Source organism: Mercenaria mercenaria, chromosome 7, assembly GCF_021730395.1.
Source record: "Mercenaria mercenaria strain notata chromosome 7, MADL_Memer_1, whole genome shotgun sequence".
NCBI lineage: Eukaryota > Metazoa > Mollusca > Bivalvia > Venerida > Veneridae > Mercenaria > Mercenaria mercenaria.
The window spans coordinates 4,645,475-4,661,096 of record NC_069367.1 but is presented as its reverse complement, the minus strand read 5'-3'; the positions used below and the strand labels follow the sequence as shown (position 1 = coordinate 4,661,096).

Here is a 15,622-nt window from a genome sequence, read left to right as displayed (position 1 = left end):
AGCCAAATTAAACAAGCAGCCACAAGGCCACTATTATCGCTCACCTGAATATTTTTTGCAAGTTAGTGACATAAGATTTTAATATACGTACTCTAAAAAGTGAAAATATTTTAGCAATTCAATCTTCTAGTGCTATCTAAGCAACCGTATCCATATTCCTACTAGAAAAGGGCAGTACTTGTATACTGTTGATGGACAGATGGACAACTGACAGACAGACTGTGACTGATGGAGGATGATCACAACTAAAATGTATACTTTCTTGTACAAAACAACAGTCAAGCTCATATATATCAAATTTTTCTGGAAAATCAGATAAAAAATATGACTTATAACAACAACAATCAGAAGCTTATGCAAAAGATTTGTTCATTTTCGGACACGGTTTGTCATAGCAAAAATATTTCAGCACAAAAAAAATGTGTATGCACTTCATTATACAGTTAAATACATACAAATCAGGGGGAGCAACTCAAGTTCTTCTTTAATCAATTTATGTCTCAAACACTGATAACTTTGTCCATCTTCCACAATAAGTTGTCTAACCTGACTTATCAAATGATCACATTGTTTATTTCCAATTTTCAGTCTGATCTCATCATAAAGTATGTTTTTTGTCAGTTCAATGTTAAACTTTGATACAGATAATGCTTGTACCATTGTAGTGTTCACATAATTTTTTGTCTGGTCTTTCTCCACATTGCTGCAGCTCGACTTGACACTGTTATTGTTTGCATCATTATCCACTACAAAACAATAGAACATGCTAACATTACAATGAAATAGCACAATAATGAAATAATATAATAAAACAAGTGGCAGACTGTCACAAAATACGCCCGTCATCTAATTTGGCCTTATTCAAGGGCTATAATCAAAGAGTGCCTGGGGCGAGTTGGCTGATTATCGAACCTGGCCTAGATATTTTGCCCACAAACATTGTCAGCAAGTTTGGTGAAGATTGGATGAAAACTGTTCGACTTAAGAGAGCGGACAAGGCTAAATTCACAGATTTTGAGTAATTCAAGGGCCATAATCCAAGAGTGCCTGTGGCAGTTTGGCTGGTTATCAAATTTGGCTGAGATATTATGCCGACAAACATTATCTGCAAATTTGTGGAAGATCAGAAGAAAAATGTTGGACTTAAAGAGCGGACAAGGCTAAATTCCCAATTTTTCAAGTAATTCAAGGGCCATAATCCAAGAGTGCCTCGGGTAATTTTGCTGGTTATCAAACTTGGCCGAGATATTATGACCACAAACATTGTCACTAAGTTTAGTGAAAATCGGATGAAAACTGTTTAACTTAGCGGGTGGACAAGGCTAAATTTGCAGATTTTCGAACAATTCAAGGGCCAGAACTCAAGATTTCCTGGAGGGATTTTGCTGATTATCGAACTTGGCAGAGATATTATGCCCATAAACATTGTCACAAAGTTTAGTGAAGATCAGATGAAAACTGTTAAGACTCACAGGGCGGACAAGTCTAAAATTGCAGATTGGGCCATAACTCAAGAGTGCCTTGGACAATTTTGCTGGTTATCGAACTTGGTCGAGATATTATATCCACAAACATTGCCACCAAGTTTGGTGAAGATCGGATGAAAACTGTTTGACTTAGAGAGCGAACATGCTTTTGGACGCCGACCGCCCGCCTGCTCACCAAGGGTGTTCACATAATATGCCCTGCTCTTTCGGAGACAGGCGTATAAAAATAATCTAACAAGAGGACCATGATGGTCCTGAATCGCTCACCTGTCCCCACATGACCCAGTTTTGAACCGAGTATGACATCGTTTTTTCTATTATATGACATAGTGACCTAGTTTTTGAGCTCATGTGACCCAGTTTTGAACTTGACCTAGATATCATCAAGATAAAAATTCTGACCAATTTTCATGAAGATCCATTGAAAAATATGGCCTCTAGAGAGGTCACAAGGTTTTTCTATTATTTGACCTAATGACCTAGTTTTTGAAGGCACGTGACCCAGTTATGAACTTTATCTAGACATCATCAAGGTGAACATTCTCACCAATTTTCATGAAGATCTTGTGAAAAATATGGCCTATAGAGAGGTCACAAAGTTTTTCTATTTTTATACCTACTGTCCTAGTTTTTGACTGCACGTGACCCAGTTTCGAACCTGTCCTAGATATCATCAAGGTGAACATTCTGACCAATTTTCATGAAAATCCATTTAAAAAATATGGTCTCTAGAGAGGTCAAAAGGTTTTTCTATTTCTAGACCTACTGACCTAGTTTTTGACCGCAGTTGACCCAGTTTCGAACTTGTCCTGGATATCATCAAGATGAACATTCAGATCAACTTTCATACAGATCTCATGAAATTTATGGCCTCTACAGAGGTCACAAGGTTTTTTTAATTATTTGACCTATTGACCTAGTTTTTGAAGCACGTGACCCAGTTTCAAACTTGACCTAGATATCATCAAGGTGAACATTTTGACTAATTTTCATGAAGATCCATTGAAAAGTATGGCCTCTAGAGAGGTCACAAGGTTTTTCTATTTTTAGACCTACTGACAAAGTTTTGAACCGCACGTGACCCAGTTTCAAACCTGACCTAGATATCATCAAGATGAACATTCAGACCAACTTTCATAGAGATCCCATGAAAAATATGGCCTCTAGAGAGGTCACAAGGTTTTTTTATTATTTGACCTACTGACCTAGTTTTTGACTGCAGTTGACCCAGTTTCGAACTTGACCTAGATATCATCAAGGTGAACATACTGACTAATTTTCAGAGAAGATCCACTGAAAAGTATGGCCTTTAGAGAGGTCACAATGTTTTTCTATTTTTAGACCTACTGACCTAGTTTTGAATCGCCCGTGACCAAGTTTCGAACATGACCTAGATATCATCAAGATGAACATTCAGACCAACTTTCATACAAATCCCATGAAAAATATGGCCTCGAGAGAGGTCACAAGGTTTTTTTATTATTTGACCTACTGACCTAGTTTTTGATGGCACTTGACCCAGTTATCATCAAGGTGAACATTCTAACTAACTTTCATGAAGATCCATTGAGAAGTATGGCCTCTAGAGAGGTCACAAGGTTTTTCTATTTTTAGACCTACTGACCTAGTTCTGGACCGCACGTCACCCAGTTTCAAACTTGACCTAGATATCATCAAGATGAACATTCTGACCAACTTTCATAAAGATCCCATGAAAAATATGGCCTCTAGAGAGGTCACAAGGTTATTTTATTATTTGACCTACTGACCTAGTTTTTGAAGGCATGTGACCCAGTTTCGAAATTGACCTAGATATCATCAAGATGAACATTCTAACTTTCATGAAGGACCATTCAAAAGTAGGGCCTTTAGAGAGGTCACAAGGTTTTTCTATTTTTAGACCTACTGACCTAGTTTTGAAACGCACGTGACCCAGTTATGAACCTGACCTAGATATCATCAAGATGAAAATTCAGACCAACTTTCATACAGATCCCATAAAAAATATGGCCTCTAGAGAGGTCACTAGGTTTTTTTATTATTTGACCTACTGACCTAGTTTTGATGGCACGTGACCCAGTTTCGAACTTGACCTAGATATCATCAAGGTGAACATTCTAACTTTCATGAAGATCCATTGAAAAGTATGGCCTCTAGAGAGGTCACAAAGTTTTTCTATTTTTAGACCTACTGACCTAGTTTTGGACCGCACCTGACCCAGTTTCAAACTTGACCTAGATATCATCAAGATGAACATTCTGACCAACTTTCATAAAGATCCCATGAAAAATGTGACCTCTAGAGTGGTTACAAGCAAAAGTTTATGGACGGATGGACACACTGACGGACGATAGACGCTGCTTGATAACAAAAGCTCACCTTGTCACTTTGTGACATGTGAGCTAAAAACCAAATAGCATTAACATTTCATTACCTCTCATGAACAGACTCGGTTAAACCAAGTCACTTTGCTAAGTTGTCTTCTATGCTTCTAAAGGATCTTATTTTAGACTTTACTTAAAGCAAAATTTGTTGACAATCTGACCAGTAAGTTAATGGAAACATGCAAGAACATGTGTGCCACTTAAGTTCTCTCAAAATTTTTATACTTTTATTTTGTTGGATTTAACGTCGCACTGGCACAATTATAGGTCAAATGGCGACTTTCCAGCTTTGATGGTGCAGAAGACCCTTGCCATATTGGGCACCTGGGCAGAAGAACCACCAACCCTCAGTAAGTAAGCTGGATTTCTTCCTCACATGGAGAATTCAACATCCCAAGTGAGGCTCGAAACCACATCAATAAGGGGCAAGTGATTTGAAGTTGGTGACCTTAACCACTCAGCCATGGAGACCCCTCTCAAAAATGTCTATGGCTGAAACAGTAATATAAATTTCAGGTACAACTGCAAATATTAAAATTTTATGTCCAGTGAAAACATTACATAGTATACCTCGCTGTCTCACCAAGTATGTCTGTGAATCAATTCTCTGTCTGTGAAATACCTCTGGTGATTGAAAAACATCATCTACAAAATCTTCTTGGTTGTCATGGTTACCGTCATTTCCACTTTTCTGAAATCCAACAATATGAACAACTTTAATTTTCTCCTTTCTCAATCATTTCACAAGTTCATGTTATTCAGCACTTCTTGCATCTAATGTCACCTTAAATTCTATTCCAGTAAATAATTACAGAGTATAAAATGTTAAAGGATGGGATAAAACAAAAACGAGTATAAAACTAATGTTTAGAAATAAAAGAAAAGCAATAAAACTGAAGTATAGAAATGAAATAAACTTAAGTTCAGTAATTAGACTAAAGCAGAGCAATAAACCTATCAAAAACAACAAGAGGACCATGATGGTCCTGAATCGCTCACCTCTTCCCACATGACCCAGTTTTGAGTATGACGTCGTTTTTTCTATTATTTGACATAGTGACCTAGTTTTTCAGCTCATGTGACCCAGTTTTGAACTTGACCTAGATATTATCAAGATAAAAATTCTGACCAATTTTCATGAAGATCCATTGAAAAATATGGTCTCTAGAGAGGTCACAAGGTTTTTCTATTATTTGACCTATTGACCTAGTTTTCGAAGGTACGTGACCCTGTTTTGACCTTTACCTAGATATCATCAAGGTGAACATTCTCTCTAATTTTCATGAAGATCTCATGAAAAATGTGGCCTCTACAGAGGTCACAAGGTTTTTCTATTTTTATACCTACTGGCCTAGTTTTTGACCGCACGTGACCCAGTTTCGAAACTAACCTAGATATCATCAAGGTGAACATTCAGATCAATTTTCATGAAGATCCATTGAAAAATATGGCCTCTAGAGAGGTCAAAAGATTTTAATAATTTTAGACCTACTGACCTAGTTTTTGACCGCAGTTGACCCAGTTTCAAAGTTGACCTATATATCATCAAGATGAACATTCAGACCAACTTTCATACAGATCCCATGAAAAGTATGGCCTCTGGAGAGGTCACAAGGTTTTTTGATTATTTGACCTACTGACCTAGTTTTTTACGGCACGTGACCCAGTTTCAAACTTGACCTAGATATCATCAAGGTGAACATTCTGACCAATTTTTATGGAGATCCATTCACAAGTATGGCCTCTAGAGAGGTCACAAGGTTTTTCTATTTTTAGACCTACTGACCTAGTTTTTGACGCACATAGACCCTGTTTCGAACAGACCTAGATATCATCAAGATGAACATTCAGACCAATTTTCATACAGATCCCATGAAAAAATATGGCCTTTAGAGAGGTCACAAGGTTTTTCCATTATTTGACCTACTGACCTAGTTTTGTTGAGGGCACGTGACCCACTTTCGAACTTGACCTATATATCATCAAGACGAACATTCAGACCAACTTTCATACAGATCCCATGAAAAATATGGCCTCTAGAGAGGTCACAAGGTTTTTCTATTATTTGACCTACTGACCTAGTTTTTGAAGGCACGTGACCCACTTTCGAACTTGACCTAGATATCATCAAGGTGAACATTCTGACCAATTTTCATGAAGATCTCATGAAATATATGGCCTCTAGAGAGGTCACAAAGTTTTTCTATTTTAGACTACTGACCTAGTTTTTGACCGCCACGTGACCCAGTTTCGAACTTGACCTAGATATCATCAAGATAAACATTCAGACCAACTTTCATACATATCCCATGAAAAATATGGCCTTTAGAGAGGTCACAATGTTTTTCTATTATTTGACCTACTGACCTAGTTTTTGACGGCACGTGGACCCAGTTTCGAACTGACTAGATATCATCAAGGTGAATGTTCTGACCATTTTCATGAAGATCTTGTGAAATATATGGCCTCTAGAGAGGTCACAAGGTTTTTCTATTTTTAGACCTACTGACCTAGTTTTTGATGGCACGTGACCCAGTTTCGAACTTGACCTAGATATCATCAAGATGAACATTCTGACCAACTTTCATAAAGATCCCATGAAAAATGTGACCTCTAGAGTGGTCACAAGCAAAAGTTTACGGACGCACGCACGGACGGACGACGGACACCGCGCGATCACAAAAGCTCACCTTGTCACTTTGTGACAGGTGAGCTAAAAACACTACTATTAATTAAATATCATTAAGTGGTGCATATAAGAAAGGCATCTAAATGAATATGGAATACAGAACAGATACATAAATCTCATGCTAAATCAACACTGATTAAAAGGGGGAAAATGTCAAGAATCTTGTATGTAACAAGTAACAGATTGGCAACATACACTGAACTTGGAATTACAGTGTAAATCAGAGTATAATGACCATCAAAAATTTCACACCAATATCTAGTTTTGTATGTTTTTTAAGAAAAGGCAGAATTAGGATTTAAATAATTTTTCAGAGTAAATGCAGAACAAGTCCAAAATTATCACAGAGAACTATTGACTTTTATCAAAATGCTCTTACAGTGTTCTAAAAACTGACATTCACCTGACATTATGATTAATGTGAATGCATATAGGTAACTAACATCCTTAAAATTGGATTTAAGTGTCAAATCAACTGAAGTTAGGTCATATACAGCAACTTTTCCTCTTCCTTGTGGTAGAGTAGGGCGATCACAAAAACTCTTCTTGTCTCTATGTGAAAGCTACAGTCATTGTTAATGATGCACTGTGCTCATTCAAAACCTAAAAATTGGATGAAACATGCATATTGTACTACAGAGAAGTGATCTTGATTTTTCCCTACGACCAGTAATAAAACAAGTGCTGTCCGTAAGACAGCGCGCTCCACTTTTTGCAGTGCTTGACTCTGAATTAGAGCTTTGCCAGTAAAAAAAACATAAAACTTTTAACTAAAAAATTCTAAGTTTAAAAGGGGCATAACTCCATCAAAATTCAAATCAGAGTTATGGGGATTGTTTCTCCTGGTGCAGACTTTGATATTTAATAACTATTTTAAGTTTCAAGTCAAAAGTTTCAAGTAGTAACTGAGATATTTGACTTTATTAAAATCATTAACCAATCAAAGGCCTGAAGGGCCTGAGAGTCGGCTAATGATTGATGTACTGGTAGTATAGTCTACCAGTTTCAGTTTGGTTTTAGATTTTTTCCCCAACTGAACAGAGATTTTGTTACAATAAATGAAATGGACATTCAATCGATGCCTAGTAAAACTTTGATTGACATTATACAAGTATTTAAACCCAATATATTTCTCTAAAATTGAAGAGTGGTTCGCAAAAATAAAAATGTTGGAAGTACAAACTACAATTTGACAGGTGACACTAAGATACTGCCCATGACTATAAATATTTTTCCAGTAAACATTTGCCTCCGGCATTACCAAAACAGGCAATTATTGGCTGGTATATATTCGCACATGATGAAAATTTATATATTGAAATTTTATAGCGCGGATTGCCACATACAATTTGTAACGGATGGACGAAAGAACTGTTCAGATATTTTACAGATAAGAGGCCTGGCAATAACCGTGTCACACGCTAGGTATTGTTCAATCATATTATAAGGGATGTGAATTTAAAGTATACTTACTTTTGCGTTTAATATTATGTAAATGTTGCTGAGTGTCAATATATAGTGTCATGAATGTTTACACTGACAGGAAAATTGCGCATTCGAAACTAAGAGAAGTTACTCGGACTAGCTACCAATTTCGGAAAAGATAACCAATATTAATAAATGCAGTTCTTTTTTAGTTAAAACCATCATTTATTCTATTTCAGACCTGTTAACCCCTTCAAAACCATGTCAGTAGTCCCCAAGTCTATGTACTTTCAATTATCCGTTTTGATTCATGTAGACAGACAGGCCCAGACTGGGCTGAAAAAATGTTTGAGCCATTTTTACGTGGTCGGTAGCAGGGTGGGTGTGGGGAGGGGTGTTCCTTCCCGCTTTGAACTGCAGTCAGATTTTGAAATGGGCATTGTGGCAGGTGGTAAAAGGGCAAATGTATCAAACTGTCAAGTGGCAATATCTAAATATTACCTAGATTCTTTTTAGTATTACAATATTCAAAGTATGAATGACTGTCACTTCATATTTTTACTTTCAGGTCATGCCTCAGCACTAGAATATAAGTCTGATATTGATTCTATGTATGTATTATAAAAATAAATTCTAGAATCATTTCTGTTACAATAATATCTATCATGTCTGTTACTTTAATGTTTAAATTTCATAACACAGCTCGATATTTACCCAAAATATTATATCCGGATATGATTACACTTTCTTTTATACCGCCAAAATCTCCAGTTTCAACAATATGTTTTACAAATTGTGATGATATGAAGACAGTTTAGCAGCAATTGGCAGTATCTGACATTGAAGTTTACGGTGAAATTATTTAAATCATTTCATAAAAAAAATTGTTTCGTTTCGTCAAAGCACTCTAACATAGACGATCTACTTTCGATTTCAAAAACTACAAGAAAATACAATTTAATGTTTCGCCGATTTGTTTATTTCTCGAAAAATAAGAAATAAAATCATTTTAAAAATCAGTAGTAATTAAACAAATCAGTAAGAGCTCTTTCTCGGGATAATTTATCCGCTTACTGACTGCAAAAATCAAGCCATGTGTCATCATGAAAGCAGAATGGGTGACGGTTTCATTTTTTTGCGAACCTGAATCGTAGCAAATTATCCAACCAGTCAAAATTCCAGAAAGGTTACGATCTAGATTCTTCTTAGTATTACAATATCCAAAGTATGACTGTCACATCATCTTTTTACTTTCAGATCATGCCTCAGGACTAGAATACGAGTCTGACATAGATTATATGTAGGTGTAATAAAAATAAATTCTAGAATCTTTCTGTTACAATAATATCTATCATGTATGTTACTTGAATGTTAAAATTTCATAACACAGCTCGATATTTACCCAAAATATTATATCCGGATTCGATTACACTTTTCTCCAGTTTCAACAATATATTTTACAAATTGTGATGATACGAAGACATTTAGCAGCAATTGGCAGTATCTGACATTGAAGTTTACGGTTAAATTACCTCTTATTTATAAATCTTTTCATAAAAAAGTTGTTTCGTTTCGTCAAAGCAGCCAAACATAGACGATCTACTTTCGATTTCAAAAACTACAAGAAAATACAATTTAATGTTTCGCCGATTTGTTTATTTCTCGAAAAATAAGAATTAATATCATTTTTAATTCAGTAGTAACTAAACAAACCAGTAAGAGCTTCTTCTTCGATAATTTATCCGTTTACTGACTGCAAAATTCACCACACGCAAAGTCGTAGAAGCATTGTTATAAACAGGTCACGCGTGTTCGCGAGAAGTGTCCAGAATGTAGTTAGGATTCATCCGCGAAGTCTCGCGGAAGAATTAACGTACTGCACATATCTTATTCGGGTCATTAAAATGAAGCTGTCATAATTTAATTTCATCGATGTGGTAAACTCTTTGATAAGAGACATTCCAATGCTTTCAGAGGTACCCACTCAATAAAATACTAGCAGTATGTTCTGGAACTATATTTTGTCTTTCGCTGGATGTTACGCAAGCTTGTTAAGTCTGCGCAATTCATAAAATGTACAGCACAATAAATTTGTTATTTGCGCAATGATTTTAAAGATTATTTTTTGAAACGGACAGGGTAACAAATGGATAATTTGGCTAATAAGTTAATATGCAGTTTTTATTTGAATTTGTGAACATCATATTTGCTATTTTGTGACAAAAGGGCATAAAATTCGTCACCATAATCATATGCGCAAATGTATTACCAAATCCCGCAGAATCGTTATGCGTGTTTATGCTTAATGAGTTACCGCGGAAGAAAATACGTGGCTTTATTCGAGTATTGCACAATTACAAGTCATAAATATGACAGATTACATCGTATATTGGTCATAGCAAATAGGATTTACATAAATGAACTTCATTCGATCAATGAACTCTTTGAAATTAGAGACAATCCAATGGAACTACATCATTTCGCTGTGTTGTGAGGCCATTTAAGAATGAGAAATCGTGCGATAGCAAGGACTCGTCAAACGCTTGACAGCGTTTAGCCGACTCAAAAATTGTACGTCAATAAGGGGCATAACTCCATCAAAATTCAAATCAGAGTTATGTGGATTATTTTTCCTGGTGCAGACTTTGATAGTAAACAACTGTTTTAAGTTTCAAGTCAAAAGCTTTGAAAGTAACAGAGATATTTGACTTTATCAAAAACTTTAACCAAAAATTCTAAGTAAAACTACATGTAGATGCCTACGGGCAACATGTCGAGCCCGCCAGCTGTCAAAAGGACTGGGAGTTGCACATGGCACTCCTGGTCTCATTGAGGCAAACATATATGCCAAATAAAAAAGAGATTGTAAAAAGTTACAATATAAGTTATTTAAAGTAACAACAAAGGGATGTAAATCTTAAAAAAAAAAATCTAAGTCCACACAAAAATCCTCACCATAGAGATAGGTCAAAATACACCTGAAAATTGGATGCAACATGCATGTTGTACTACAGAAGAGTGGTCTTGATTTTTCCCTACGACCAGTAATAATAAAGTTACGAATATAGGCTATTTATAGTAACAATAAAGGGAAGTAATTGTAGGATCTTGCGCAGGATACTCCGTCTCATGATGATGAACAATTGTGCCAAGTTACATCTAAATCCCTATATGCATCAAAAAGAAATGCTCCAGACAAAGTCATTCTTGTATCTGACTTTTTACCTCTAAGTGTGACCTTGACCTTAGACCTAGGGACCTGGTTCTTGCGCATGACACTCCGTCTCATGGTGGTGAACATTTGTGTCTAGTTACATCAAAATCCCTCCATGCATGAAGAAGAAATGCTCCAGACAAAGTTGTCATTTGTGTATCCTTTGACCTCTTAAGTGTGACCTTGACCTTAGACCTAGGGACCTGCTTCTTGCGCATGACACTCCGTCTCATGATGGTGAACAATTGTGCCAAGTTACATCAAAATCCCTCCATGCATGAAGAAGAAATGCTCCGGACAAAGTCATTTTTGAATTTGACCATTGACCTGTAAGTGTGACCTTGACCTTTGAGATAGGAACCTGGGGTTTGCGCACGACACTCCGTCTCACTGAGGTTAACATTCATGCCAAATATAAACAAGATTGCTCCATGCATGTCAAAATTATGTTCCGGACAAACAAATCTGGACGGACGGACGCACGCACATTACACCGAACAGCCATTTGGACAACTATGTCTTTGCTTCCGCAAGCGGGCTTGACAAAAAGGGGCATAACTCCATCAAAATTCAAATCAGAGTTATGGGGAGTGTCTCTCCTGGTGAAGACTTTGATAGTTGACAACTAGTTTAAGTTTCAAGTCAATAGCTTCGATAGTAACAGAGATATTCGACTTTATCAAAAACTTTAACCAAAAATTTTTAGTTAAAAAGGGGCATAACTCCATCAAAATTCAAATCAGAGTTATGGGGATTGTTTCTCCTGGTGTAGACTTTGATAGTAAACACTTATTTTAAGTTTAAAGTCAAAATTTGACTTTATAAAAAACTTTAACCAACGGCGACGCCAACGCCGGGGCGAGTGCAATATTTCTACTTTTTCTTAGAAAAGTCGAGCCAAAAACTACAATATAAACTATTTATAGTAACAACAAAGGGAAGTAATTCTAGGTTCTTGCACATGGCACTCTTGTCTCATGATGGTGAACAACTGTGCCAAGTTACATCAAAATCCCTCCATGCATGAAAAAGAAATGCTCCGGACAAAGTCATTCTTGTATCTGACCTTTGACCTCGAAGTGTGACCTTGACCTTAGACCTAGGGTCCTGGTTCTTGCGCATGACAATCCGTCACATAGTTGTGAACATTTGTGCCAAGTTACATCAAAATCCCTCCATGCAGGAAGAAGAAATGCTCCAGACAAAGTCATTATTGAATTCAACCTTTGACCTCCAAGTGTGACCTTGACTTTTGAGATAGGAACCTGCGGTTAGTGCATGACACTCCGTCTCACTGAGGTTAACATTCATGCTAAATATAAACGAGATTGCTCCATGCATGTCAAAGTTATGGTCCGGACAAACAAATCAGGACGCACACACGCCGAACAGCCATTTGGACAACTAGCTCTTTGGTTCCGCAAGCGGGCTTGAAAAACAAGAGGACCATGATGGTCCTGAATCGCTCACCTCTTCCCACATGACCCAGTTTTGAGTAGGATGTCGTTTTTTCTATTATTTGACATAGTGACCTAGTTTTTGAGCTCATGTGACCCAGTTTTGAACTTGACCTAGATATTATCAAGATAAAAATTCTGACCAATTTTCATGAAGATCCATTGAAAAATATGGTCTCTAGAGAGGTCACAAGGTTTTTCTATTATTTGACCTATTGACCTAGTTTTCGAAGGTACGTGACCCTGTTTTGAACTTTATCTAGATATCATCAAGGTGAAAATTCAGATCAATTTTCATGAAGATCCATTAAAAAATATGGCCTCTAGAGAGGTCAAAAGATTTTAATAATTTTAGACCTACTGACCTAGTTTTTGACCGCAGTTGACCCAGTTTCAAATTTGACCTAGGAATCATCAAGATGAACATTCAGACCAACTTTCAAACAGATCCCATGAAAAGTATGGCCTCTAGAGAGGTCACAAGGTTTTTTTATTATTTGACCTACTGACCTAGTTTTGTAAGGCACGTGACCCACTTTCAAACTTGACCTAGATATCATCAAGGTGAACATTCTGACCAATTTTTATGGAGATCCATTCACAAGTATGGCCTCTAGAGAGGTCACAAGGTTTTTCTATTTTTAGACCTACTGACCTAGTTTTTGACCGCACATAACCCTGTTTCGAACTTGACCTAGATATCATCAAGATAAACATTCAGACCAATTTTCATAAGATCCCATGAAAAATATGGCCTTTAGAGAGGTCACAAGGTTTTTCTATTATTTGACCTACTGACCTAGTTTTTGGCGGCACGTGACCCACTTTCGAACTTGACCTAGAGATCACCAAGATGAACATTCAGACCAACTTTCATACAGATCCCATGAAAATTATGGCCTCTAGAGAGGTCAAAAGGTTTTTCTATTATTTGACCTACTGGCCTAGTTTTTGAAGGCACGTGACCCACTTTCAAACTTGACCTAGATATCATCAAGGTGAACATTCTGACCAATTTTCATGAAGATCTCATGAAATATATGGCCTCTAGAGAGGTCACAAGGTTTTTCTATTTTTAGAACTACTGACCTAGTTTTTGACCGCACGTGATCCAGTTTCGAACTTGACCTAGATATCATCAAGATGAACATTCAGACCAACTTTCATACAGATCCCATGAAAAATATGGCCTTTAGAGAGGTCACAAGGTTTTTCTATTATTTGACCTACTGAACTAGTTTTAGATGGCACGTGACCCAGTTTCAAACTTGACCTAGATATCATCAAGGTGAACGTTCTGACCAATTTTCATGAAGATCTTTCGAAATATATGGCCTCTAGAGAGGTCACAAGGTTTTTCTATTTTTAGACCTACTGACCTAGTTTTTGATGGCACGTGACCAGTTTCGAACTTGACCTAGATATCATCAAGATGAACATTCTGACCAATTTTCATGAAGATCTTGTGAAATATATGGCCTCTAGAGAGGTCACAAGGTTTTTCTATTTTTAGACCTACTGACCTAGTTTTTGAAGGCACGTGACCCAGTTTCGAACTTGACCTAGATATCATCAAGATGAACATTCTGACCAACTTTCATAAAGATCCCATGAAAAATGTGACCTCTAGAGTGGTCACAAGCAAAAGTTTACGGACGGACGGACGCACGCACGGACGGACGACGGACACCGCGCGATCACAAAAGCTCACCTTGTCACTTTGTGACAGGTGAGCTAAAAAGCGATACTTTAAATAGTCAGTATGTTTAGCTTACCATTTTATTTAACGCAAATGATTCACTGATGGTCAGAGAGAACCTCTGTTTTCTTACAGTCTGTGCAAGTTTTGGTGATGCTTCCGATAATCTCCTAGCTACTGAATCCTTGATGGTGAAAGTTCTCGCACTGATTGCTTTGTTCTAAGGAAAAGGGATAAAATGTTACAGAAATATTTAAAGTCAACCGACTGGCCATGCATACCTCTTTACTAAAGTGTATAAATAACTAGAATATGCTTTTTAAAAAAGTGCATGTCTCCCCCAATGCCAAGTCTTATAGGAAAGAAGTCAAAAGGATTCAGAAGTGAAAGTCAAAGAGACACTGACGGTTGGCTGCAATAGGGATCATCTACTTGGCATGTCCAGTCATCCTGCTAAGTTTCAACATTCTTGGCCTAGTGGTTCTCAAGTTACTGTTCAGGCTACTGTGACCTTGACCTTTGATCAAGTGACCCCAAAATAAATAGGGGTCATATACTCTGCATGTCCAATCATCCTATTAAGTTTCAACATTCTAGGTCAAAAGGTTCTCAAGTTACCGTATAGCGGGTTATTTCTACGGGTGGAATATTTCTGCGTTTCTGCAGTCTCTCAGTATTATCGCAAAAATATTTCCAGCAAAATATTTACCAAGCAAAAAATTTAACCACAAAACAATGTGCATTTTTCTCAACTTTTGTTCAATGCTTTGTTACCAGATATAATCAGACATTCACAATATATAATTATTGAAAATAACCGTCGCCATCTATCAATTACTGACAATGATATTATTGAGTGTGATGCTCAGTCATATAGTGCTGTCAATCCAACAGAAAAAGTGTATGAAATAAATTTAGTGAATTTCATATAAATTGTTTTTAATAGTGCCTTGTGAAGATATTACTTCCTATACTTTAGTAACCTTTATATAACCTTTATACCGGATATACCGTAGTTTGCAGTTGTATTTTGTACAAGTTTTGTTGGACTTGAAAATGGTAGAATGAGTATCTTACGATGAATGCTGAAAATGATGGTCTGGTAAAGGATTTGACTGGCGATAGTGTGCTTCAGGAAGTAAATGATAAATTACGGAATGTAATCACTTCACTGTCCACCCCGGGAACTTCTGGAACTGCAGGGACCCTTAAACCTAGGGACAAATATGCCTCAAACACATCATCTGAGCGTGCTAGCAATGGCATA

General features: G+C 36.8%; 1 protein-coding gene across 1 annotated transcript; it reads right to left on the bottom strand.

The window, feature by feature from the left end:
- Positions 1 to 381: 381 nt before the first annotated feature.
- LOC128558402 (uncharacterized) lies at positions 382 to 14,592 on the bottom strand. Its single transcript, XM_053547401.1, has 3 exons — positions 14,432 to 14,592; positions 4,442 to 4,562; positions 382 to 746 (listed from the first exon to the last, which is right to left on the bottom strand). The coding sequence occupies exons 1-3, from the start codon at positions 14,432 to 14,434 to the stop codon at positions 436 to 438; spliced, it is 435 nt and encodes a 144-aa protein (XP_053403376.1). The 5' UTR covers positions 14,435 to 14,592; the 3' UTR covers positions 382 to 435.
- Positions 14,593 to 15,622: the final 1,030 nt, after the last annotated feature.

What these genes read in the sequence shown, in the direction of transcription:
- LOC128558402 (XM_053547401.1), bottom strand. An exon ending in ATACTTGGTGAGACAGCGAG is followed by an intron (nt 747 to 4,441) that starts GTATACTATGTA and finishes ATTGTTTTGTAG; the next exon opens with TGGATAATGATGCAAACAAT.